This window comes from Ictalurus punctatus, chromosome 3, assembly GCF_001660625.3.
Source record: "Ictalurus punctatus breed USDA103 chromosome 3, Coco_2.0, whole genome shotgun sequence".
NCBI lineage: Eukaryota > Metazoa > Chordata > Actinopteri > Siluriformes > Ictaluridae > Ictalurus > Ictalurus punctatus.
In genome coordinates, this window is record NC_030418.2 from 15,571,807 (window position 1) to 15,597,044 (window position 25,238).

Consider the following 25,238-nt stretch of genomic DNA (forward strand, 5'->3'; position numbering starts at 1 on the left):
TAGAACATGGACACGTGACTAGCTCGAACGCCATTGTTTTATGCTGCATGCAGAGACGCACGAGTCTGTAAAGACACGTTACTTCTTGGTGAGTTAAGCAGACGAAAACATGGAAAAATGCTCCTTAATGGTGAAAGGGCCAGTGTGTGTTTTCTGAGAAACTCTTGCCCGCAGTCTCAACTCCTCCTCCTCTCTCTCTCTCTCTCTCTTTCTTTCTTTTCCATCTGGCACGTTTTTTTTTCAGGTCGCACTCATTATCTGGTTATTAGGAGTAGCAGTGCTGTTAATAAACAGGATAAACGTCGCTCTTTACAGCAGCCATGTCAAGTCTTCAGCGGTCTGAGGCATTTTCATAACTTTTTGCCACTAAAATAAATAAATAAAAAAGTCTTCAGGGAATCGAGCAAAACTGAAAAGGATCGATAAGCTTTTAAAAAAAAAAAAAAAAGGTAGGAGCCGCTGTTGTTTTCTTTCATTTGCTCGTTCTTTTGCTGCTCTGGTCAAAATGTGTTGTTGAATAACGGTTTCGGTATTGGGAGTAGACTGTGATAAGAAGATCAGGGCTGGTCGACACGTAGACTTCTACATGAACGCCTCATTCCACCTATTCAGTGCCCTCAATTTTTTTCTTCAGTGGCTTTTTTATTTTATTTCATAAAATATATATATATATTTTTTTAATTTTTTTTTAAACATCGTTTGATTTCATTCGCAATGTTTTATTTAGGCCCACCTTTCCTGGATCGAGCACACTAAAGATAATAATGAGTAAATAAATCAACACTAAGCATGTTAATCGACCCCAACAGCCAGTCTGTAAGGTATTAGTTTAACAATAGTAAATTGATTATGCTGTGATCATTCCTTCTCATTTCATTCCTGGAATTTAATCTTCAGTTATATTTCATCAATATTAGTTCCATATCATTAACCACTGTCTTCAACATCCTTCATCATGCAAATGCAGTTTATTTGGAATAACAGACAATAAGCTAAATATAAGCATTCAGTTTTGTGTTTGCTGTGCTGGATTTCAGTTTTGCTGATTTCTCATATGCTACTATTGGCTGTCTTAAGGACAGCTTCCAAATGAGCTGTTGTGCCAAACATCCCATAAATCCCACTTCATCAAATGTATGCAAACATGAGTAGACCTAGTACCAGCCCATCATGTTAGCCTTATGACCCCTGTAATGCTTGTTTGCTGGAGTAACATGCACTATAGTTCTGTCCTCATGAACGGCTATAATTATCTGGTGTCAAGTGGGTGAGTGCAAAGAAATTACAGAAATGTACAGTGCACAGGATTTGAAATCCACTCATATAAAACATAGCTGTGTTAATATTGTGACAACCCATCCCAAAGCCGTATAACTGGTGGTATCCGCAGACTCTTGTTTTGACTTTAGTAATTGCACCGCTAGGCCCATGGTGCCCCTCCAGTCAGTCAATCTTATAACCTACTGCCTGTCAGAGAAGATCCACACTGGCAAACCACATTTCTGTCAAATATTCTCATGAAATGCAAACCTCTGTGCCTGCTTCTGTTGAGATGTAGCAATTTTGAGAGAGAGAAAAAAGCACGACCGTACTGAGACAGAGGATATTTATGATTTTGATGTATGATAGACAGATAAAAGGTCTGTAGCATGAGTCTTTCAATCAGAGCTATTTTATATGCTTTTATACTAATAGGGCTCCATGTAACATTGTTAAAGATACCATATGCATTTTTGTGTACATTCAGATGTATGCAGAATTTGTATTAAAGTGGTCTGTGGATCAGTGATGTGTGTTAGATATGGTCATTTGAATTGAGACCTTTTATCCACAATCTACCTTATGTTAGCTAGCAGTTTTGTAGAAGTAACTGTGGTCATATGTAATACAAAGCTCAGAGAAGCACTTGCAGTTTATTTGGAATAGTAGTATCATAAGCTGGAGATTAAGTTTGCATAGTACCTATTGAAGACAATTATAGCCTCAATTATAGCCAAAGCACCAGAAAGGAAGGCAGTCAATATGTTATGATGTCCACTGGCCACAGCCGTCAGAGCTTCAGAACCACTAAGTATTGGTTTGTCCCTACTAGTGGTGCACTAAAACAGGAGGCAATGTTTCCTATATAAGTCACTCAGTATAGTGACATAATATTCTCAAAGCGAACATTATATACTTTGTCATTGTTTCTTTTCAAATCCAGAGCCACAGTACAGAGCCAAAAAATGTGCTATTATACTAGTTATTTACAGGCTGCAATTTATACTGTGATGCAGTCTAATCTTTTTCTATGAAATTTCCTGCTGGAGTTCACTATGAATTTCTATGGACTTTTTTTTTTATCCAACACACACCAAAGTGAAGATCCAGTAATAAGTTATACAGTAAATAGTAACAATTTAGATCGCAGTGTCTAACTACTGTCAAAAATATTTATAATTGTTATAATCATTATTTAATTATCACTGAAGTGATCACCTGAATAGCATGGGTTCAATCTAAAGTTCAGTAACTGTAATGTATGTAAAGCAACTTGATGTTAACTGCTACTTTCATACTAGAAAACATGCTGTTAACATAAAATATTCCAAATGTACATTTTAATCCAATGGTCTGAGTTCTGTAGGAAGGTTCAGAAATACAGGATTCTAATGGTGTCAGTATACTGTATATGATGGTGTATCTTTGCCTGTTGTTGGATTATATTTGTTAAGTAAATAATTTTTAGTGTATAAACTTGGGGTTTTACAATAAAGGGGAACCCTGACTGCTAGCTTTGGTAGCTTTGGAGTGTTGACACAGTTATCTCTCTTTTTTTCTTTTTTTTTTTTAAGGAATGGTTATTATAATTCATCACTTTGTGTGTATGTCTGATTTATGTGCAAATATGCATGGGGTGTCCTGTGTGGGTATTCTCACAACATTGCTGGACTAGTTGTTTCAGGCTCAGACTAGTGAACTCAAGATCAAAGGGTAGAGATTATTTCCAAATGGACGTGGAAAATGAGGTCTTCGTGAGATGCTGAATCTGACTAATTTACTCAAACAAATGGTCATGAAGACACACATACAGTATACACAGTATGTGTATGTTAGTTACACAGTGCTAGTGGCTCATCCCTTTGGCCACCCTGTTTGCTTTTCTAAACTCTAGACAGCTGGTTCACATCATTCCTTCATGCAGACTCACAGACAGGCATGCTCAGTATCCATGCTTCTGTTCAGTATTCAATCAAAGAGTTCTTCTCTTTCACGTTCCCTCTCTACAGATCTAGCTATGGAGCACTCTCAGTGGTGGAGACACGTAGTCTTCCTCTTTTTTGGCATTTGGGTTCCATCATGCTTCGCTCAGATGGCATCCACTGTGCACCCAAGTCCCACCCCAACAGCCAAGTCACCTGAGTATCTGAAGTTTCGACTAGCTGGTCATCCGCGAAAGCACAATGAGGGCCGAATCGAGGTTTTCTATAAGGGCGAATGGGGAACCATCTGTGACGATGACTTCTCACTGGCCAATGCTCATGTGCTCTGTCGCCAGCTCGGGTTTGTCTCTGCTACAGGCTGGGCCCACAGCGCCAAATACGGAAAGGGCACAGGTAACAATAATAACACACGGCAAGCTAATTTTACCTTTTAAAGATCACACTCAGAGCACATGTTTTTCAACTGCGTCTACTGAATGCATTCTGGATGGGTTGTGTGTATGTGTGTGTTTCAGGTAAGATCTGGTTAGATAACGTGCAGTGCAGTGGCAGTGAGAGGAGTATATCAGTGTGTAAGTCACGGGGATGGGGCAGCAGTGACTGTACTCATGATGAAGATGCTGGGGTGATCTGTAAGGATGAGAGGCTGCCAGGATTTGTTGACTCCAACATCATAGAGGTACAGTCTATACCAAACTGCCTCATCTACTGTACCTACACAAGCCACTTCTCAATAACACATCTATATTTGTATGTATGTATGAATGAATGAGTGAAACCTAAAACTTAAAAACTTGGTTAATGACATTTTTTCTGTAAAAAGATATACATATTACAATCCTTGAATTTATTCACTTTACAAATGGATATCATATCCACAACCTGCACCAGGTTTTTCTGATTATCTGATGTCTGCTACTGACTTTTTCCATTTACCCCTCATTGACTGACATTTGACAATTAACTTAATTAAATTGACCTTGCTCTGAATGACTCTTCACACTCTCTGTCTCTTTCTGATATTTTACCGCCTTCCGTTTGTCTTGCTAAGATTTTGTCTCACTGGCCTTCCTTCATATTTGGTTGCTTTGTGTCTGTCTCTTAGGTGCAGATGGATGAAAGGCATGTGGAGGAGGTGCGTCTCCGGCCTGTGGTATCCAGCAAAAGGCTGCCAGTGATAGAGGGAGTGGTGGAAGTAAAGTATAAAGACAGATGGGCCCAAATCTGTGATAACGGCTGGACACCTAAAAATTCAAGGGTTGTCTGTGGCATGATGGGTTTCCCCCATGAGAGGAAGGTCAACAAGAACTTCTACAAGTGAGTGTCCATGGAAATAAATAGTTTTATGTGATCACTTTGGAGGCAGTGTTTTTTTTTGTTTTGTTTTGTTTTCTTTTAGGTAAATTTAGCTTCCCAAATAACAAACTCTGCCCACACATACACATGCTGAGAAATGGAAATAATGAGTCATATTCTCCTGTGTGTTAGCTGGCCAAGACAGGCCTGTGTTTGATACACACATACATACTGTACATACTTACATACACACAGACAAGTAAACATAATGTACAGACAGCATATATAGCTAAATAGAATGCTTTACATTCCTATACCATACATAGACAGTACTGGAACTTGTAGACGTGTAATTCTGCTTGGTGCTTGCCCTGAAACACAGAGAGCAGTATGTTAGTGCACCAGTTTAACACTGAAATGACTGTTGTATCAATAGTCCACTATGTTGTTTGTGGGGAAAAAATCTCTGGAAAAGAGTATACATTAACACAACCTACCATAATCATCGTGCTTGTGTCTTTGGAAGTGAGTGAGATTAGATTCTGCCTTATTAAGAGGATGCTTTGTGGAAAGTATTATTTGCATTATCCTTGAATTTATATAAGATTGGGAAAAGAATGTTTCTGCTTGTGTGGCAAAGAGTCAGCAGACAGTATACAGGATGGGGTGCCTGCTTAAAACAGAATGTTAGAGGAATGTCACACTTTCAGGAATGGCTGCTTCACCAAAGTTCATTCTGTCAATCACCAAGCAACCCCCCTTTCCCCACACACACTCGCAAACAAATACACCATCCAACAAAAAATACACCACCACCACCGCCAATACTTTACAGGGATACACACACACACACAGGCAAACAAGTTTATTTGCATGAGTTTACATGAAGCAGTTTATTAAGGGAAACCTGTGAATTGAGTGTAACCTTAAAAAAACCTCCACAGTTTTCCAATAATCCACCACGTCTTTAAAACTGCATGTGCAAATTTCACATTCCACAGCTCTAGAAATGTTGTTCATGAAAAACATTTTTGCGGTTAGTTAATTAAAGCCTACACTGAAAATATTGACTGAAAACTAGAAATTCTTGAACCTTGAACAAAATGTAACTGGATCATGTTTCTATTTAAATTTTAAGTTCAGCCGCATGTGTAGGAACCCTTAATTAGTCATCCATGAGTTCCTGTTTCACTGGGGTAGACATATGAGGTAACACAGAGGCCACATTCCTTCAGTCATTCATCAACATGGGGAGGAATAGAGGATAGTACAAATGATGTGCTGTTCTTCGCAGAACACCACAAAAACAATTTCCATAAACTTTTTTAAAAACCCATCTTTACCAAGTGGGCCAATCATTCTGGAGCTGGTTGTATGTGAAGTGTACATATGTAATATTAATGGTAGTGGTGGATTGAGGTTAAAAATCAACTCATGGTTTTCCCTTAATGAACTTCATCGTGCAAATAGACTTGAAATGCTGAACATTTTTAACCAAGGGGGTCAATAATTATGGAACCTACTGTACACTAAACCCTCTTGTGTGGCATCTGATAGGATTTCCACTTCCCCGCAGAAGCTTTTACAGTTCCTAGGATGGTTTTGGAAACTGTAAATGGAACTCTGTTAGGACTGTGGAATGTCTGATTTTGGAGAAATGTGCAAAGCACGCTGGTCTGGCACCTAAAACACACTGCTTCATTCTTGGCATTAAAAGCAAATCAGATCCGTTTCTTTCAGACACAGTAGTTTGCAACTATCACTCTCTTGGAAAATGTGAAGATTTTAATAGTAATGATTAACGAATTAAGATATTATGATATTAAAATGTCTTAAACCATATTATAATTAATAATTTAAACTGGTCATTTTAATAACCAGTTTATATTTAATATTAATTTAATATTAACAACATTTAATATTAATACATTTATAATAAGTCTAACTCTTATAACTTTCCTTACATTCATTGTATCAGAAGAAGTGGGATACAGAGTTATTCCTATTTCAGACCACTGCATAAGTGAGGTATTACACATCCCTGTCCCTCTACAGAATTAGTGTCAGTGTCTGTATATGTCTTTGTGTCTTTCTGTGTGTGTCTGTGTACATGTGCCAATCCCTGCATAAAAGAGATTCTTATTTCATTCCTTATCTCCTGCAGGCATCTCAGAAAGAGATCCACTGTGCCAAAAGTCAAAATTAGAGTAAAAGCAGACAGGTATCATCTAAGGGGGAGAACCTGGTAGTGCTCTTCCCCTAGAGAACTATGGTGCATTGTGTCTTGTAGAGACTCATCTTTAGTGGTGGTAGTCACTTTCTAACTAACAACTAACTTTGCTTCGGGGTAAACATTGTTTTCAGTGAATTGCTTAATTATCTGATGAATAATTGAGGCTAATTCATGTGCTTTTGTTTTGTTGTTGTTTTAAAGAGAAAATATTTGTCCATTGTTAAGCATGCCTGATTGCCTTTTACAGCCTCATACAGCATTAACACAGTTGTCTCTAGAGTCACATTTTGTGGTATAATCACCCTTTCACGGTTCATCGTAAAAGTGAAGAACTACAACCACTTTGATGGTGGTTGTTTCTGGCACTTGTTTAAGGTCACTTTTAGTTGAGTTTAATTGATTTGTCTTAAAGATTAGCAGGAAAGGTGACAATAATAGTAGGTGTTATCAAATAAACAGAGACGAGCACTTAAATTCCCGTTTATAGCAGGATACATTGCAAAATTATATACCTACATAGACCTATCTATGGATAACAAATAAGCTATTAAGCCGGTGACCTTATAGTTCCTCAGGAAGAGACACTATGAGGTTCTTGACACTATGAGGACAAGGAGCTTATTTTGCACCCATTTTGTAAGGAACATAGATGGAATAATAGTTTTATTTAGAATTTTCTGTGGTGGTAATCCCAGTAATTCTGATATCAGATCTCTCTTATAGCATTATCGAGTGCTGGCTGAAGTATGAACATCATAGGCTTTGACAACTATTTGTTTTATGTCTTTAATTTTCTCCTCTTTATACATAAAGGGTCATGGGTAATACTGGGTATGCCACAGCCAAGAGGCATTATAAAAATAAATTGGTATCTTTTGATTAAGAAAAAAAAAATTCAATCAGGGTGGGAATTCCCTGGGATTTTATGACTTATTTGCCTAATGTATTTTGAGGGGAAAAATGCTACATAACATACATATAAAATAAATATTAAACAGTAGTTTTATGCTGGAATGATCATTTTAATGACATTCTTCAGGTTTTAAAATGAGGTTATAAAGTATTAAGGTTTAAATGTGTACCTCGCCTTTCTGTTATTCCTCACACTTTTGGCTTTTAAGAATATACCCAAATGAAAATGCAAAAAATGCAACAAATAATTTTTGATTTCTGCTACATAACTGGCAAAATAACATGAAACAATAAGTTGTGAACAGTATTGTGTAATGTGTAGCTCAATATGTTTAATATAGTCTAGAGATTAAAGACCGTATGAACGCATTCAACCATTTGTAATACCAATATATAAAGTATAGTCATTTGTAGTAAAATTAGAATTATATAAGTAACAAACTAAAATATCAAAATGAGAAAAAAATATATATTATATTTCGTTTTTGTCATTTTGTTCTTTTTTATTTTTGCTCATTTTGCTTTTGTCCAAAGTGACTTACAACAGAGGCAGGATACAACTGAGGTTTAAGACTGGATCGAAGGGATAAAGAGAAAAACTCATACTGTGCACACTTTATAAAGGAAAACAGAAAAAGTCATTTGGGCCAGGAAGGGCGGGGGGAGAGAAATAGAGGAGAATGACAGAGTAGGAATGGAGAGAATGACACAGGGATCATGACCCATGTGGAACTCTTTCACATCTGTTTGTTCTATTAACCTAATTCAAAACTATACCTCTGTCTGAGTAAAAAAACTAATGGACACTGAGAGAGATGCAGAAAGAGGTCATTCTGCGTTACTCATGACATCATCATAAAGCAATTCACTTATTATTACTACTAACTAACAATTCTAATAACACTTTCTACTAATAATAGTATATACCACCGTTACTCACAATCCATGGATCTATGAATCCATGAAGTGTCTTTAACTGTTTTTTTTTTTTCCTAACATAAGAATATGAGCAGTGGGAAAGGTGGATAAGCAAAAAGATCATTATGTACTAAGTATTTATCTGTAAGATATTACATACTATGATGGTACATTTAACTGATACTAGCATGCATACTATCCCATGTTCACCTAATAATACACTATATGACCAAAAGTATGTGGACACCTGACCATCACACCCATGTGTTTGCCTCCCGCAAACTGTTTCCGCAAAGTTTGAAGCACACAGAGACGAGAACTTAAAGTGTCCTGCACTCGAGTGTCCTGCACCTCAACCCCACTGATCACTTTTGGGGTGAACTGGAACTCTGACTCCGGCCAGGACCTCCTCATCCGACATCAACATCAGACCTCACTAATGCTCTTGTTGCTGAATGGATGCATCTCCGCAGCCACGCTCCAAATTCTAATGGAAATCCTTCCTGAAGAGTTAAGAGAGGTTATTAGAACAGCAAAGTAGCGACTAAATCTGGAACAGGATGTTTAATAAGCACATACAGGTATGATTGGGCACGTGTCCACATACTTTTGGCCATGTAGTGTAAGATCACCATAGATGCAGAACTTTTTCATTTTTTAATCACCTTTCCCATGTACCCATAATATATATGTATTTGTGAATGCATGCAAGATTTATAGTGGAAAGGTGAATGTTTTTCAGACTTAATGGATGTTTGCATTGCAGGCAAGAAGCCAAAGCTAAAGCTATCACTAAAGCTAGTTCTAAGTCTAAACCTGGCAACTCGGCCACAGCCAAAAGGTAACCTTGCTAAAGGTGGGGCTAATTGACCATGATTAGCCTTGTGCAGCTGCTGAGCATGTGTACAGATGTTTGAATTTTGGTTTCTACCAAATGTTTAAGTTGTTTATTTCAAGTGTTTTGCGTCTATGTCTGTTAGACTAGAGTTAGATCCGATTAGGCTGAATAAAATGACAGAAAAGAGAAAAAAAATCACTCAATACGACAGAGGATGTTCTCTTTGACAGTAGAGCACTATTCTATTTATAGGCCTTGTGTTTTCAGACACAAGTAGAAGCCCGTATATACCAATACCTGTCCTTCCTTATCTATCGCTGTCTTAGACTGTATGCAGACCGGCAGAAGAATTACTTCCTGGTTCACTCTGTGGCCTGTTTAGGCACGGAGATTCACCTAGCTGCCTGTCCTCTGGAGTTTAACCACGTTAATGCCACTGAAAGCTGCCCAGGTGGCATGCCTGCCGTCGTCAGCTGTGTGCCTGGACCAGAGTATGCTCAAAACCGTGCCATGAAGAAAAAACTCAAATCCTCGGTAATATGTTGTGTGTGAATAACCCAGGTTTTTACCTGTATTTTATCCTGCTGGACTATTCTTATGGATTGTTCTCTCTCGTGCAGAGCACAGTACGTCTGAAAGGTGGAGCGAAGCCAGGAGAGGGCCGTGTGGAGGTGCTGAAAGGCAATGAATGGGGGACAGTGTGTGATGATCGCTGGAACATGCAGTCTGCCAGTGTGGTGTGCAGAGAATTGGGCTATGGCTCTGCTAAGGAGGCTCTTACTGGAGCTCGCATGGGACAAGGTGTGATGGAGGAACAGAGATAGAAGCCAAGCACATTCATGAAAATATATTTGCATAATGTTTATGTGACTCTATGTATGTGTGTGTGTGTGTGTGTGTGTGTGTGTGTGTGTGTGTGTGTGTGTGTGTGTGTGTTGCAGGCATTGGTCCAATCTACATGAACGAGGTCCAGTGCACAGGTCATGAGCGTTCTCTATGGAACTGCCGCTATAAGAACATTACTGCTGAAGACTGCAAGCACACAGAGGATGCTGCAGTCCGATGTAACGTGCCATACATGGGCTTTGAGAAAACGGTCAGAGCCACCTTTCTCACCTTTCATACACACAAACACTACGGGTGTAACGATACATGATTCGATTCACAATACATGATACTGGCTTCGTGATTCATTTGAACTGGAAATGGCGCTTCAAAATCAGCTAAAATGCCTGACCTTCCGCAGCTTCTTTCTCGGCTATATATATATTTCGACTCTATAGGTTGCGCAGAGGGGGGCACGGTGGCTTAGTGGTTAACAAGGGGTTGGGGGTTTGATTCCCACCTCAGCCCTTTGTGCACAGAGTTAGCATATTCACCCTGTGATTCGGGGGTTTCCTTCCCCAGTCCATAAACATGCATTGTAGGCTGATTGGCATTTCCAGATTGTTCATAGTGTGTGAATGGGTGTGTATGTGTGATTGTACCCAGCGATGGGTTGGAACCCCGTCCAGGGTGTCCCCCATTTCGTGCCCCAAGTCCCATGGGATAGGCTCCAGACTCCCCGCAACCCTGTGTAGGATAAGTGGTACAGAAAATGGATGGATGGATGGATGGGTTGCACAGATTGGGACCTCTGGTGTACAAACAGTGCAATTGCATTAGATGTATTATTAATAGAATGCTCATATACACTATATGAATTGCCTATTTCTACAATCGTATCACAGTGTATCATTACACCCCTAATAAACACTACTAATAAGTGATGATGTTGTGTTTAGATTTATGTTTGTGTTATGCTATGTAGTTTAGTTGTAACAGATTATTTTTGAAGAATTATTGTCTCTTTTTCTGTCCGTTGTATTGTTGCTTTATTGTTACTTCTGTTTTTGAGGATGTCATTAATAGATGCATAGAATGAAATCAATGTCTTTGGCATTGATGCAGTGATACTGTAATATAGACAATAGTTTTTTCTCTCACCAGAAAGGAACTTCCTGGTGCTTACAACAGTAAAACCTATCTTCACTAAATATCAGCTTACATCATTTAAATTCGGCTTATTGTGTGGCCTGATTAATGTTTTGATACACTAATTATTATTATTATTATTAGTAGTAGTAGTCGTAGTAGTAGTAAGATTGAAATTTGCAACTGAAGCATTGCAGAATGGCAGTGTATTTCATGCAAATTGGGTTTACATAATTAAGCTCTATCCTGCTGCAATAAGTTCTAATAATATATCTGATAAGCTACAGTATGCTCTTAATGGGTAATGTACTGCTAAATACATATAACCATTATAAATAACTTGTTCAGTGTAACACTCCACACCATAATATTGGCCAATAATGTAAAATGTTTGAAAACATTGCTTGCTGTAATATACCAGGGCTTGAAATGAACTTTGTGGTTACTTGTGAACAAGCAACATTTTAACTGATTGATAAAACCATGCCTCTCATGACTTGTCCATCACTTTTTGTTGATTTTATTGGTAAATGCACTGGGTTTTTTTGGTGATTGTTTGGTAAAAACACTTTTTTGGTGATTTTATTTTGTGGAAAATGCACTTTTTATTCTCCGGTGCTTGCTGTTCTGACATTTTTGGCCCTGCCCTGCTTTTGTGGTGGCAAGGGTTGATAAACTGTACAGAAATCAGAATTTAGCCATCTGGCTTTGAGATAGATTAAAATTGAAGAATAATTTCAAGCCTGGTTATTTTCAAGCCCTGCCAAAAAAATAAATGCATATTAAGTTATATTCAGCCTCCTAGCAGACATTACCCACAGTGCATCTGCATTTCCAAACTCTTTCCTAACCCTCCTTCCTTTATGACCCTGCTGCTATAGAGGAAGTTGACCCCTTCCTGCTTCTTTTCTCCTTGGGCTGTTTCCTGATCAGGTGCGTATCACAGGTGGTCGAACACGCTATGAAGGCCGTGTGGAAGTGTTGCGCACCAGCACTAACGGAACACAACACTGGGGTCTGATCTGTGGAGAAGGCTGGGGTACCAGTGAGGCCATGGTGGTGTGCAGACAGCTGGGCCTTGGATACTCCAACCATGGCATGCAAGTAGGACACTACCACTAACAGTGGCACCGGTTGCCTACTGTCTGCTTTGCATAAACCCTTTCCTGAGATCCATCACTGATTTCACGGATGCTTAATATATTACAAATCACTGCTTTACACTGACATTACACTAACAGTAACACATAGAGAACAGACTGGCAGCTTGAAGGTAGTGCAGGAACAGACAGGAAAGGTTGTGTGACTGCGTGATGTAAAAAAAGAAGAAGGTGTGAGCGTATGTAATGACGTGCTGTAGGCTGTGTGTACAGGTACGGCTGGTGGGTGGGCGGTCAGAGTATGAGGGGAGAGTGGAGGTTTGGGTGGGTCGGCGCTGGGGCAGTGTGTGCAGTGAGGGCTGGACCACCAAAGAGGCCATGGTGGCTTGCAGACAGCTAGGGCTGGGGTTCAGCATGCATGCTATTACTGTGAGTATACACACACACACACACACACACACACACACACACTCTCAGTAATATCGGAGTACTCATGAAATGCAGTGATCCACATAGTACATAGTTACAAGTCTGCAGTATATTACAGTGGTTCTAGTCTAGATTTTAAATATCCCGCAGGTCTTTTGGTAGTGGACAGTCTGTCCCACTCCCCCCAGACTCTAAACTTTTTGGTGGCAGTGGTAGCTCAGTGGTTAAGGCATTGGACTTCTGCTCAGAAGGTCATGAGTTCATTCCCAGAACAACCAAGCTGCCACTGTTGGGCCCTTGAGCAAGGCCCTTAAGCAAAGTGTATAACTGAGATATAAGTCACTCTGGATAAGGGTGTCTGTCAAATGCCGTAAATAAATACACCAGGTTTTGATCTAATCTCTGTCCATTGCTTCTGTTGAACACACAAATGCGTAGTGCACACAGCCATAAGTACATTATGAGTATTATGATCCCTTGTTCTGTGATCTGCTTTATTGCTGAAATCTACTACTGAAGTCAGCAGCATTCACTAGTATCAGACAGGACGTGCACATATACAGTGTATGTTCTTAGGCTAAAAGTAACTCTGTTCAGCATTTTCTGTCTCTCTCACCTTCACACACACATTTTCATTCAGTCCTCAAGAAATCAGAAGTACAGTGTTTGTGTTTGTGTGGTGGCTTTTAAGGAAACGTGGTACTGGGACGGCAGTAATGTGACTAACATGGTGATGAGCGGTGTGAAGTGCACGGGAGACGAACTGGCCCTCAGCCAGTGCCAGCAACACAAAACCGTCACCTGCCAGAAAACAGCTGCACGGTTCGCTGCAGGTGTTATCTGCTCAGAGAGTGAGTGAGGGGGTTTTAGTGTGACGGTTCATTTGTGTTGTAACAATTCATTTGCACAACAAAATGAGGATGTCAACTTTTCTTCTGCTTTGTTTTTTTGTTCCTGCTCATGTGTGCTTTCTTAACAATGCAGCCAGGACATTAAAAGGTGAGATGAGAAATGCTGGCTGCACAGTTATAAAAATAAAACTATGAGGATACTTTATGTAGCAGGTTTACGGTAATAAGCTGTTGACTTGCAAAACCTGGCATCTGATCTAAAACTGAGCAGAAAATACTTCAATATAACAGTAAATCAAATGATTGGATCAAAGAAATCACACAATGTACATAGTACACTACATATAGAGTACAGCCCAAGTACCAGTCTCATTGTCATGTCATTAGGCCTACATGTTCCTAATTTATATGAGCACACACCAAGAGTTTGCACTTATTTGAATTTCTCAGTATGATGACTATCTACGTGATGTTGTGTATGTGTGTTTCGTCAGCTGCGTCTGATCTGGTTTTGAACGCATCTCTGGTGCAGCAGACGGCATATATTGAGGACCGTCCGCTGCACATGCTGTACTGCGCTGCAGAGGAGGACTGTCTGTCTAAAAGTGCCGCGAAAGTCAACTGGCCCTACGGCCACCGTCGCCTGCTCCGCTTCTCCTCACAGATCCACAACATTGGTCGCGCTGACTTCAGGCCTAAAGCTGGACGCCACTCCTGGGTCTGGCACGCATGCCATGGGTAACTATGCTGTGTGATGTTTTGGCATTATGGGGCTGGTGGGAGGCGATCATTTAAACACACACTTGTAATAAAGCATGCAGTTAGTATTCTAAGATCATTCATATGCACATGCATTATAGAAGAAAAAGGCATAATGTGGGTTACTGCGTGGTTCTGTAGGCATTATCACAGTATGGATATCTTCACACACTATGACTTGCTGAGTGTCAATGGCACCAAGGTGGCAGAGGGACACAAAGCTAGCTTCTGTCTAGAAGACAGCGACTGTCAGGAGGGTAAGACAAGCAAATACACACACAAATAAATATATATATATATATATATATATATATATATATATATATATATATATATATATATATATATATAGAGAGAGAGAGAGAGAGAGAGAGAGAGAGAGAGAGAGAGAGAGAGAGAGAGAGAGAGATAGATAGATAGATAGATAGATAGATAGATATCTATATATATATATATATATATATATATATATATATATATATATATAGATATATATATATATATATATATATATATAGATATATATATATATATATATATATATATATATATATATATATATAGATATCTATATATATATATATATATATATATATATATATATATATATATATATATATATAGATAGATAGATAGATAGATAGATAGATACTTGCTGCTTCTCTAAATGACACATTGGTTTGTGTTAATATTGCAGGTGTTTCCAAGCGTTATGAATGTGCTAATTTTGGAGAGCAGGGCATCACAGTAGGATGCTGGGATCTGTACCGGCATGATATCGACTGCCAGTGGATCGACATCACTGATGTCAAACCAGGAAATTACATCATGCAGGTCAGTCATGCCTAGGAGTGTATAATAGAGGGTGTCCCAAAAGTCTCAATACACTGAGGAAATGAACACTATTAGCATAGCAAAATGTAGCTTTATTTACAAAACATTCTCCACATGATTGACAGTTTTTTGGTAAACACATGTGGAGTCATCTCTCCCACTCATGATTAACACGTCTGGTGATATGAATGTAATTCCAGCCATGAGAATAATTTCAATAAGGCTATATGGAAAAAAAAAAGTATCTAATATGATCTAAGTATGAAATTTTTTTATTAAAATGTCTTAATTTCCCCGGTGTATGGAGACATTTTGGGACCCAAATACGTCTTTTGCTATTGCAAATAACTATATGTACCATTGTGTGCTATGTGCATCCTGACCAATCTTAGATTTTTCCACATATTTAAATGTGTGTGGTTTTTGAAGATCACATAAGCCAAAATAAATAAATAAATGTCAGAATATTGTAAGGCTCACCAATCTTTACTCATATCTCTGTGAGATCTGTGAAATTTTTACTTGATTATTATTTATATTTTCAACATTAATATTAGAATTTTTTTATGTTTGCTTTTGTATATTGTAATATAGTTTTGCCCCAAAAGTAGTTAAATATTAATTATATGAAAGTATTTTTCCTTTCACAAGCAGCCAAATCTTGTGGCAAAATTATACAATGAGAAACATCGTTTTTTCCCCTAAACTAATATCTGGGCAGAATTTCTGACATGAATGCATTTGTGATGTCTGTGTTCTGTATTATTGGTGTTTCAGGTTGTGATAAATCCTAATTTTGAGGTGTCTGAGAGCGACTACACAAATAATGCCATGAAATGCAACTGCAAATATGATGGCCACAGGATCTGGTTTCACAACTGTCATACCGGTGAGAGTTCTTTACTCGCAGCTTTGTACACAACCACACAGTGCTTCAGACATTCATGATGTAAATCCAGAACAACTGAAAACAAAGTGATCTTAAGCCAGCGATACACAGTATAATTTTAAGTTAAGTTATGGGCTGCTGCAATATGAACTAGCTGAAGCTAATTTAAAGATACAGCAAGCAGCCAGCAACACTTTTCAGTAGTCCAGTATAAAAGTAATGGAAGCATGCACTAGCTTGTTAGCATTATTTTGTGTTAGCATTGATTATATTTTCTGTGTCTTGTTTTTAGAGATGTTACTTACATGTCAATCTAGGAATCATATTTAGTGTAATACCAAGGCCTAAGCTTGATATTGATATTGATAATGATATTTCTGGTCTTTCAGGCTTTTATGTCTTTTACATTCTAACATTTTACATAGTTATGCAACCGAATCTGGTCAGACTGATAAGTGTAGTTACACTGTGTGGCCATATGGCTGTGAGGATTTGGCCAATTCAGCCCTAAGAACATTAGTGAGGTCAAGCACAGACGTTGAGCGAGGACACCTTGGGTGCAGTCAGGAAGAATTGGCATGAAGTGGATAAATTGGAACTCCAACCTCATGGAGCTCGCTGTGTACACAGGGACATTGTCATATTGGAACAGGTTTGGGCCTCTTAGTTCCACTTAAGGCATATTGTAATACTACAGTATACAAAGACAATTGTGTGCTTCCAACTTTGTGGCAACAGTTTAGGGTAGTAGGCCCACATATGGGTGTGATGGTCAGGCATCCACATACTTTTGCCATATAGTGTATGTATCATCAGCATAGGAATAAAAGCCAGCATTATGTTTGCAGCAGACATCTCCAAGAGGCTGGACATAGAGAGAGATAATAACTTGTCTGGCTAAACTGAGTGTGTTTCCAGGCCTGTCCATTAAAACATGGTCAATAATGTCAAATGCTGCGTTTTAGTCCAGCACTACTGAAACAGAACATGTCCACAATCCAAGAAACTGATACTGATACTGATTATGTACTATGATTCTTCTGGAAACCAGACCGAGATACATGATACATGCTTATTATACCTACTGAGAAAAGAACAAAGCTTTCTCAAGAGATGGCTTAACAGCCATTAGATTTGGGTACAGGTCAAAAATAGACAGAAACACTACCTAGATGTCCTCACATTTGTGTCATTAACTATAAGGTCAGTGTGAGCACACACACTGTGGTGTTTCAAGCAGACTTTATTCCGATTGATCTACTCTTATCTACTGGCTTATATTTGTACAGTGTATGCATGAAAAGAATATGGACAGTTGTCTACATTCTCTGTTTCCTGACAGGTGATGCTTTCAGTGAGGAGGCAGAGAGGAAGTTTGAGAAATACCCAGGACAGCTCAATAATGAGATCTCCTAATCCATAAATCAGCACACCGTCTCAGACATTTGACCTTCTCATTTGGACTGGATCATATACAATATATTACCCAGGTTACAGAGTAAGGATCTCTCTTACTCTTTTCATGTTCACACTCAAGGAACAGGCAAGGTCTGTCAGAGGGAATGCCAGCAATCACAATCATGGTGTTAGCACCTAAGACCTTGCCATTCTGAGGGTCAAGTTTTCGAATCTTGAGCTTGTTAAGTAGTGTTCTATTTAAAAAACAAAAAACAAAACATAACCTCATTTTTAGGTAACAATATGGGCATTAGTCTTTAGGTTTTAATAATCATCAGAAAATAACCAGTGTGTGCCACGCATTTATTCACTCCACAGGCATAGTTTATGTTTATGGTGCTATGTGTTGACTGCCAAAAAAGTTTAAGGACAGCATTTTATTGTATTGCACAAAAATGTGCAAATGTGACAGTTGTCATCTACTTGAATAATGTGTCTTCATCACATAGGAATAATTCAGCTGAAACATTTTCATTTCATATGAACACAAGTTTCCTATTCATCAAAACATCACATAAACAAACAGTATCTTAAAAATATTTCCCATAATGTCATTCTTACTGAGGGTCTTGTTGAGACAAACCCTACCAAAGTAATGAATGTTGTTTTTTGACTGAGTTTATGAATGTTTTTAGGCCAATTTCTGGGTTTAAAAGCATTATGTACTTTTCTGTGGCTTTTGTAAAATTATGTTACATATTCATGCTGTATTTTTTAATACAAAAACTTATTTATACTTCTAACTACATGAACCATACAAGATAGTGAATGAACAAAGTTTTTTTTTTTTTTTTTTTTTTTTTTTTTTTTACTTTTAATTATACATACCCAAGTAAACTGCTTTTTAATTAATGAAATCTTGCTGACTGGCTCCTGACATTTCACTTTACTCGCTTTTGTATAGCAAATATTCTTCTGAGTTCTTTAACATTAGAAGTTTATTTGTATTTTTTGTTTCAAACAGAATTGCAGTCAAAGTTATGTTCATTTTATAACACAATGTATGCCAAAGTGTGCACTAGAAACCTGATGTACAGGTGCATTAGGACCACTCGTGGCCTTCAGAAAACTTATGAGAATAATTTCTCCAACACTGTTTCAAACGTAATCATTTACTGCTACTTTAAGCGGGGGAAAACCCATGTCTAAATGTATGTCAAAGACAGAACACAGAATTAAAAACCCCTCCTTCACATGTACAGGGATAAACAAAATCAGTGGTAAGAAATTGGGCCAGCTTTGACTTCATGCTGAACTTTCTAGCTGTAAATGGGCCATTTTTATAAACAGAAAATATTTGGAACAGCTGCAAGCTTAAAAGCAATATTACGCAACAAAGTATGGATTGGTGTGTTGTCATGGTTTTCTCATACAAGTGTAAAACATTATAAAAAAAAAAAAAACACACACACCATATTTTTGTTTCCAGGTCTAAGGCTCAAATGTGCTCACAGCATCATTTCAATGGCTTTGAGTCATATACACACGGATGCCTGTTCAAAAATACTAGCCTTCGTTCGCAATGTGTTTAATGTCTCACATTTTTCTCTCTCATTCCAATATATTGTCTAAAACCTGTATGTGTGCACATCTGCCCCATAACATCACTTTCAACAAGCCACATTAACTGAGGAAAAATTTGTCCCAAGAATCCTTGTGACATTTTCAACTTAGAATTTAATATAAACTCATTGCTAACATACACCCAAGCATGGGTGTAACAACGCAATCTTTAGAGGGGGGTGGGGGGTTGTGTCAATGTTAAGGAAACACCAAACCCCCCCATGTACAGTACAAATTATTTTCTGTATGTCCCCATTTAATGAACCCTGCCAACGGATCTGTCTCCCTTCAGAACATTTGACATCCTAATCTTTTTTTTTAATCTTCCTTTTTGTATATTTCTCTTCTGCAACTTTTCCATAAGGCAAAATACTGAGTCTGGTTTATGTTATTCTGTGAACTCAGTTGTCATGTGCAGCATCAGGAGGTCTTGACCTCTGCGCAGTACCATGTTGATGCTGTCACTTGTCCGTACTGCATTATAGATTTCTTCTGATGTGTTCACCTTCACGCCATTGACCTCCACCACAATGTCACCTGGTTTCATACCCGCTCTGACACATACACAGACACACACACAACAAAGTGAGGCCACATTTACTCAGATTAGATACTCAATGTTGTGTTTACAAACAGTAATGAATTTGACACTGTATGTCAAATCTGTAAGAAGTATGTAGTCAATGTCAGCATTTTAATCTGCTAACCTGCTGGCTGGAGAGCCAGTGATGACACGATGGATGAGGATTCCATGTGCTACATCAGGGAAGGAGGGATCACGCATCTTCAACTCAGCGATTATACTAAACGGTAATAAGACATCAAGAATGAATGCAGCTCTGATAAGTTGCATCTGTGTATTTTTCAGTTCGTGTGTGTGTATATCTCCATGGGCACTGATGGGTCAGGTACCTGGGTGTGAGAGTTAACATCGTCACTCCTATGTAGCGCCGTTTGTTTTCAGACCCACTAAACCAGGAACCTGTAAACAACATGTTAGCAATGAGCAATCCAGAGTATCATGAATGATGGAAAAGAATAAGGACAATGATCCATAGTACTCTTTTTGTCAGCTGCACGCTCAAGGAAAAGACGAAGCCTGTCAGAGGGAATGGCAAAGGAAATCCCAGCCGTCACTTTCATGGTATTAATACCAATGACCTCACCATCCTGAGAGTAAAAAAAAAGTTTGAATACTGAGCATGTGATACAGTGCTTTAATTCCTATTACAAATTTACGACTCTGTTTATGTATTGTTTATGGTAGGTTTATGGAACTCACCAAATTAATAAGTGGACCACCTGAATTCCCAAACTGTAAAGGTACGAGGCAGTAGATAAATCAGAAGATTTCACCACTTTGTTTTTACACCTCTAGAGTTTGATACAAACACGTAATCTATAAGTGGACAATTTGGTGCATGCTCACATCTATGGCAGCATCGGTCTGTATGTAGTCCATGTTGCCATTAGACAGCCCCAGCTCTTTGCTGCCTCTTTGAGCCGAACTAACTATTCCAGATGTGATGGTGTTCCTCAGAGCGAAAGGGCTCCCCATGGCAACCACAAACTCCCCCTGACGTACATCTAACGACTTTCCAAGACGCAATGTGGGCAAGGGATGCTGAAAACAATCCCAGAAGAACCAAAGATCAGTGACAAAGCCAATGAAGATGATAAATATAGAAAAGCATGAGCTGTAACTAAGCACACATGATCTCTATTCTTGTGTATCATCAGTAACACTCACAGTATTATCAGTGTTACCTTGGCATTGATTTTAATTGTTGCAATGTCTGCAGCCTGGTCCACATCTTGTACAGTGGCATTGTATGTCTCTCCGTTGGCAAGTTTGACACGAACCCCACGCTTGTTGGCTACTACATGAGCGTTGGTCACTATGAGGCCATCAGCCTTGATGATGAAGCCAGATCCATTAGAGATAGGGATCTCACGGCCAGAGAATGGATGCCTGTTAAGAAATGATGCCCAGAATGGCTTAGTCTACATAATTATGCAAAGTACAGTTGTTTATTCAAACTAATATTTCAGATACAATAATTATATTGTATAACGACCACAATGTTTAATAAACAAAGTGCGGCCACATCGCTGAGGCAACCACTATGTGCTCAGGCCTCTGTGTGATCTCAGACAACAAGGCTGATTTAATCTTATTGAATGCAAATCTATAAATTCTCACTGACGTAAACTTGGCTTTTTCAACTCTTATAATTCAATGAAATTATTCAGTTGAGTGCAAATATGTGCATACGTCTAGGACAATATGATAAGACAAAGAATTGTAATGAATACCAAAAGGGCATTTTGTATATACAAAGGTCTCAATGTTGCAATTTTACCATATGCCTATGGCTGGTGTTGTGCACTATTGTGTTATTAATACTCTAAAACTAGGTTCTCTTAAGTTTAAGGAACTTTTATAAATCTATTACTATATACAATATTCAATTCAATTCAATTCAATTTGTATAGCACTTTTAACAATGGACATTGTCCCAAAGCAATTTTACAGAAATATATAAATTCAGGATATAGATTTTAAATGTATGAGTTTATCTCTAATGAGCAAGCCAGAGGTGACAGTGGCAGGGAAAAACTCCCTGAGATGATATGGCCAATATATGGCCAAAAGTTTGTGGAGTGTGTCGAACCATCACAGTCACTTGTACTGGTTGAACATCCTTTTCCAGATTTAGTCCCCTGTTGCTGTTATAACAACCTCCACTCTTCTGGGAAGGACTTCCACTAAATTTTGGAATGTGGCTGTGTGTCTTTGTGCCCATTCAGCCACAAGTACATTCTGGTACTGATGTAGCAGCGTTCAAGTTCATCCCAAAGTTGTTCAGTGATGTTGAGTTCTTCCGCACCAATGTTGGCAAATCATGTCTTCTTCAACCTCGGTTTGTACACAGGCTTACTGTCATACTGGAACAGGGTTGGGCCTCTTCGTTCCAGTGAAGGGAAATCTTAAATCAACAGTGTACAAGGACATCTTATACAATTGTGTGCTTCTGGCTTTGTGGCAACAGTTTGGGCAAGACAGTCAGTTGTCCACAAACTGTTGGCCATATAGTGTAGATAATCTAATGATTTAGTAAACATTAAATACCTTAGCTTAATTTACATTACGTCCACATGACAATAACTTAGTGATGACAATATAGTACACACAAATGATAATAATAATTAAAAACTATTTTATAGTACACCTTTAAATGTACACAAAATAAGCAGTACACAGAAAAAAAGAAAATAATGATATATAAGATTGTCACCCTGTCCAGGGTGTGCCCCAACCCCCCCCCTTGTGCCCCATGCTTCCTGGGATAGGCTCCAGGTTTCCTCGTGACCCTGAAAAGGATAAGCAGTATTGAAGATGGATGGGGGGGATGGATGATATATAAATAAAAATAATAATAAAAAAAATTAATAAAAGTAGACATCAGCAAGCAAATGCTAGTTTAAAAAAGTATGTCTTGAGTTGAGCTTTAAATATGTTAAAGGTCTCAGCTTCCCTAAGTTCAAGAGGAAGAGAGTTCTAAAGGGTAGGACCAGAGACAGAAAAATCCTTGTGACCCATAGATCTTAAAGCGCACCTATTTTGGTTTTGAAACGTACCTAATTTTATTTTAAAGGTCTCATACAATAGATTTACATGCATCCAAGGTCAAAAACACTTTAATGTGCTCATGATTTCAATTGCAGCATTACCTTTTTCCCCCCAGTGTCACAAATGACTCGTTCTAAAGGATTAATTCTAAACTCCTCCCTTCAGAGAGCATACTCTGCTCTGATTGGTGAGATGCCCCAGTCTGTTGTGATTAGTCTACTGCTGTCAGTGTGTTTCAAAAAGGAAACGCCCACTACCATAACGAGTTTCAGCTCCTTCTGTTAGCGAGCAGCAGATGAAGACCAGAGGTGGGGATTTTTGTTAAAAACCTACGTAGGTTAGTACAGGAAGTAAAATCTGGAATTATTAACGACTCGTTTCAGATGTTCAGACTCGGTTCCTTCTTTTGAGAGTCAATAACTCAGTTTGTCCTGTGCTTTGATTTCTGAAACTTTGCAGACTTTTTACATTCACAGACCGCTCTATAATACACTACATGAAACGTCATATTTGAAAAACCATAATAGGTGCACCTTAAGCGGGTTTGTGGAACAGTCAACAAATTAGACTGTGAGGAGTGCAGACTAGGATTTGGGATGTAAGGGATTAACAAAGCAGATAAATAATGAGGAGCCAAGCCATGTAATGCTTAGCATGTCAGCATCATAATTTTAAACTCGACACAGAACCTGAATGAAACAGGAGTACAGTTTTGTAGGCTACATATTGGAGCTTATTGAGTGTGGATTCAGAAACTCCATCTGAAACGGCGTTACAGTAACCTATCCGAGTGACAACGAATGAGTTTATCAGCTTTTCAGCTACAGACAAATTTAGCTTGTTATATTTCTGAGGTGAAAAAAAAAATCATATGTTCTGTGTAGTGAGTTTGCTCTACCTGCTACACCCACATTGTGGAGTACTGGAGTAACTACAAACTATGTATAAAGGAGTCATTAATGTTGTTTGGATTTAAACTCACCGCCCTAATATCTCAATGTAGACTACAGCTGGCGCTGACTTCTCCACTACATCCGCAATAAAGTTGTATTTATACCGCGGAGTGTCGTCTTTGTATGGGGCAGCACAGTAAGCTTGGGGTATGAGGAAGTGGTTTACAGTGTTTGTGAGAGTTCGTGTCCCCTGAGAGACATCTTTATCCCGCTCACTGTGTAAAGCAGCTCCACTCAGCCCCAGTCCTAACGCCGCGGCTCCAAGGAGATATGTCCGAGCTGAACCACCACCACCACCACCGCCGCCTTCACGTCCTCCTCCAGACACTGGGGCTCTAAAGATCGGCATTTTCTCTTTAGTTTGCTCCCCGGAACATGTGTTAGATACAGTTCGAACAAGTCCCAGTGGCGACAACTTTACATGACGTCCACTCTCCCGGAGGCATATGATGGTCCTTATGAGAGTGCGAGGTATTGTTGCCATATTGCATCAGATATTAAATAACTTCTCAGGAAACTCTGCACGCGTCTGACAACCAGTATTCTTGATACAGTCCTTTTTACGAAACTTTCTCCGAGAGAATTCCACCACCGATCCTCATCAAATTAAACTCCGGGTTGAAGCTTTACACTAATTCAGTACTACCTCCACACAGCTCGTGCTCCGGAAGTCTGTTAACTGCGCATGCGTGGATATGTCCCGTCATAAACAAGAAACGTTAGATGCAGTTCAAATGGGACTCGTGTGTCAGTCTGAAGCAATATCTGCTTTTCACAGGCAGATTTACAGGCAGACTTGGTTTGATTTTTAAAAAAATGTTCTGTTAGTCAGTCAGTTAATTAATTCTCAAGGGATATTGTTCTAATACAAGGAATTTTCTAGATCTTTTTCAATCTCCCATCTCCCCCAAAATAATTTTCTATAGTCATTGGTCCTATTCTATCAGGTGTTGCTTTATTGAAGAAGAAGAAGATGAAGAGGAAGAAGAGGGGGGGCTCATTCCTTGTTACCAGATCTCACTTTATCCGATTGACACTCCTGTTGGCAGACTGTTTTGCTTCACCCGGCAAAACGTAATAAATTAGTCAGCTCTTTATTTCAACAGGACATTGTTACTGTACCCTCTGTGACTGCTTATTGGAATGATGCAGTAGGTAGCTTTTGCTGGAAGAAACACACCTTTTTCCCCCCTTAACAAGCAAAGTAAACGATTTCATTCAAAATAACTCACAACTATTACCCTGCAAACCAGTATATGAAAAAGTTTCAAAATGATATAGGATTGAAATATATCAATCTAAAAAACGTAACTTGCCAAGTTCCACATTTACAGATCCAAATATTCAAACTCTAGCCCTCTCTTTTTGTTTTTCTAAAAGAATTTCAGCAATAT

At 38.7% G+C, this 25,238-nt stretch overlaps 2 protein-coding genes across 6 annotated transcripts; one reads left to right on the forward strand and one right to left on the reverse strand.

Annotated features, from left to right (window-relative positions):
• Nucleotides 1-8: 8 nt before the first annotated feature.
• loxl3b (lysyl oxidase-like 3b) lies at nucleotides 9-19,435 on the forward strand. Of its 5 annotated transcripts, XM_017463861.3 has the most exons (17): nucleotides 146-449; nucleotides 3,270-3,596; nucleotides 3,719-3,882; nucleotides 4,309-4,520; nucleotides 6,664-6,720; nucleotides 9,329-9,403; nucleotides 9,727-9,934; nucleotides 10,021-10,201; nucleotides 10,342-10,496; nucleotides 12,308-12,478; nucleotides 12,748-12,903; nucleotides 13,595-13,754; nucleotides 14,249-14,492; nucleotides 14,655-14,770; nucleotides 15,211-15,347; nucleotides 16,125-16,236; nucleotides 17,579-19,435. In XM_017463861.3, the coding sequence occupies exons 2-17, from the start codon at nucleotides 3,278-3,280 to the stop codon at nucleotides 17,650-17,652; spliced, it is 2,541 nt and encodes an 846-aa protein (XP_017319350.1). In that variant the 5' UTR covers nucleotides 146-449; nucleotides 3,270-3,277; the 3' UTR covers nucleotides 17,653-19,435. The 5 variants fall into 5 exon arrangements, with proteins under 5 accessions (XP_053535615.1, XP_017319350.1, XP_053535614.1 ...); XM_053679640.1 differs by lacking the exons at nucleotides 146-449; nucleotides 12,748-12,903 and adding an exon at nucleotides 9-88; XM_053679639.1 differs by lacking the exon at nucleotides 12,748-12,903 and having other exon boundaries at nucleotides 154-449.
• LOC108263241 (serine protease HTRA2, mitochondrial) lies at nucleotides 18,334-24,534 on the reverse strand. The gene is made up of 8 exons (XM_017463863.3): nucleotides 23,874-24,534; nucleotides 21,025-21,229; nucleotides 20,687-20,881; nucleotides 20,540-20,572; nucleotides 20,319-20,427; nucleotides 20,170-20,239; nucleotides 19,965-20,060; nucleotides 18,334-19,811 (listed from the first exon to the last, which is right to left on the reverse strand). The coding sequence occupies exons 1-8, from the start codon at nucleotides 24,326-24,328 to the stop codon at nucleotides 19,646-19,648; spliced, it is 1,329 nt and encodes a 442-aa protein (XP_017319352.1). The 5' UTR covers nucleotides 24,329-24,534; the 3' UTR covers nucleotides 18,334-19,645.
• Between the last annotated feature and the right edge of the window lie 704 nt (nucleotides 24,535-25,238).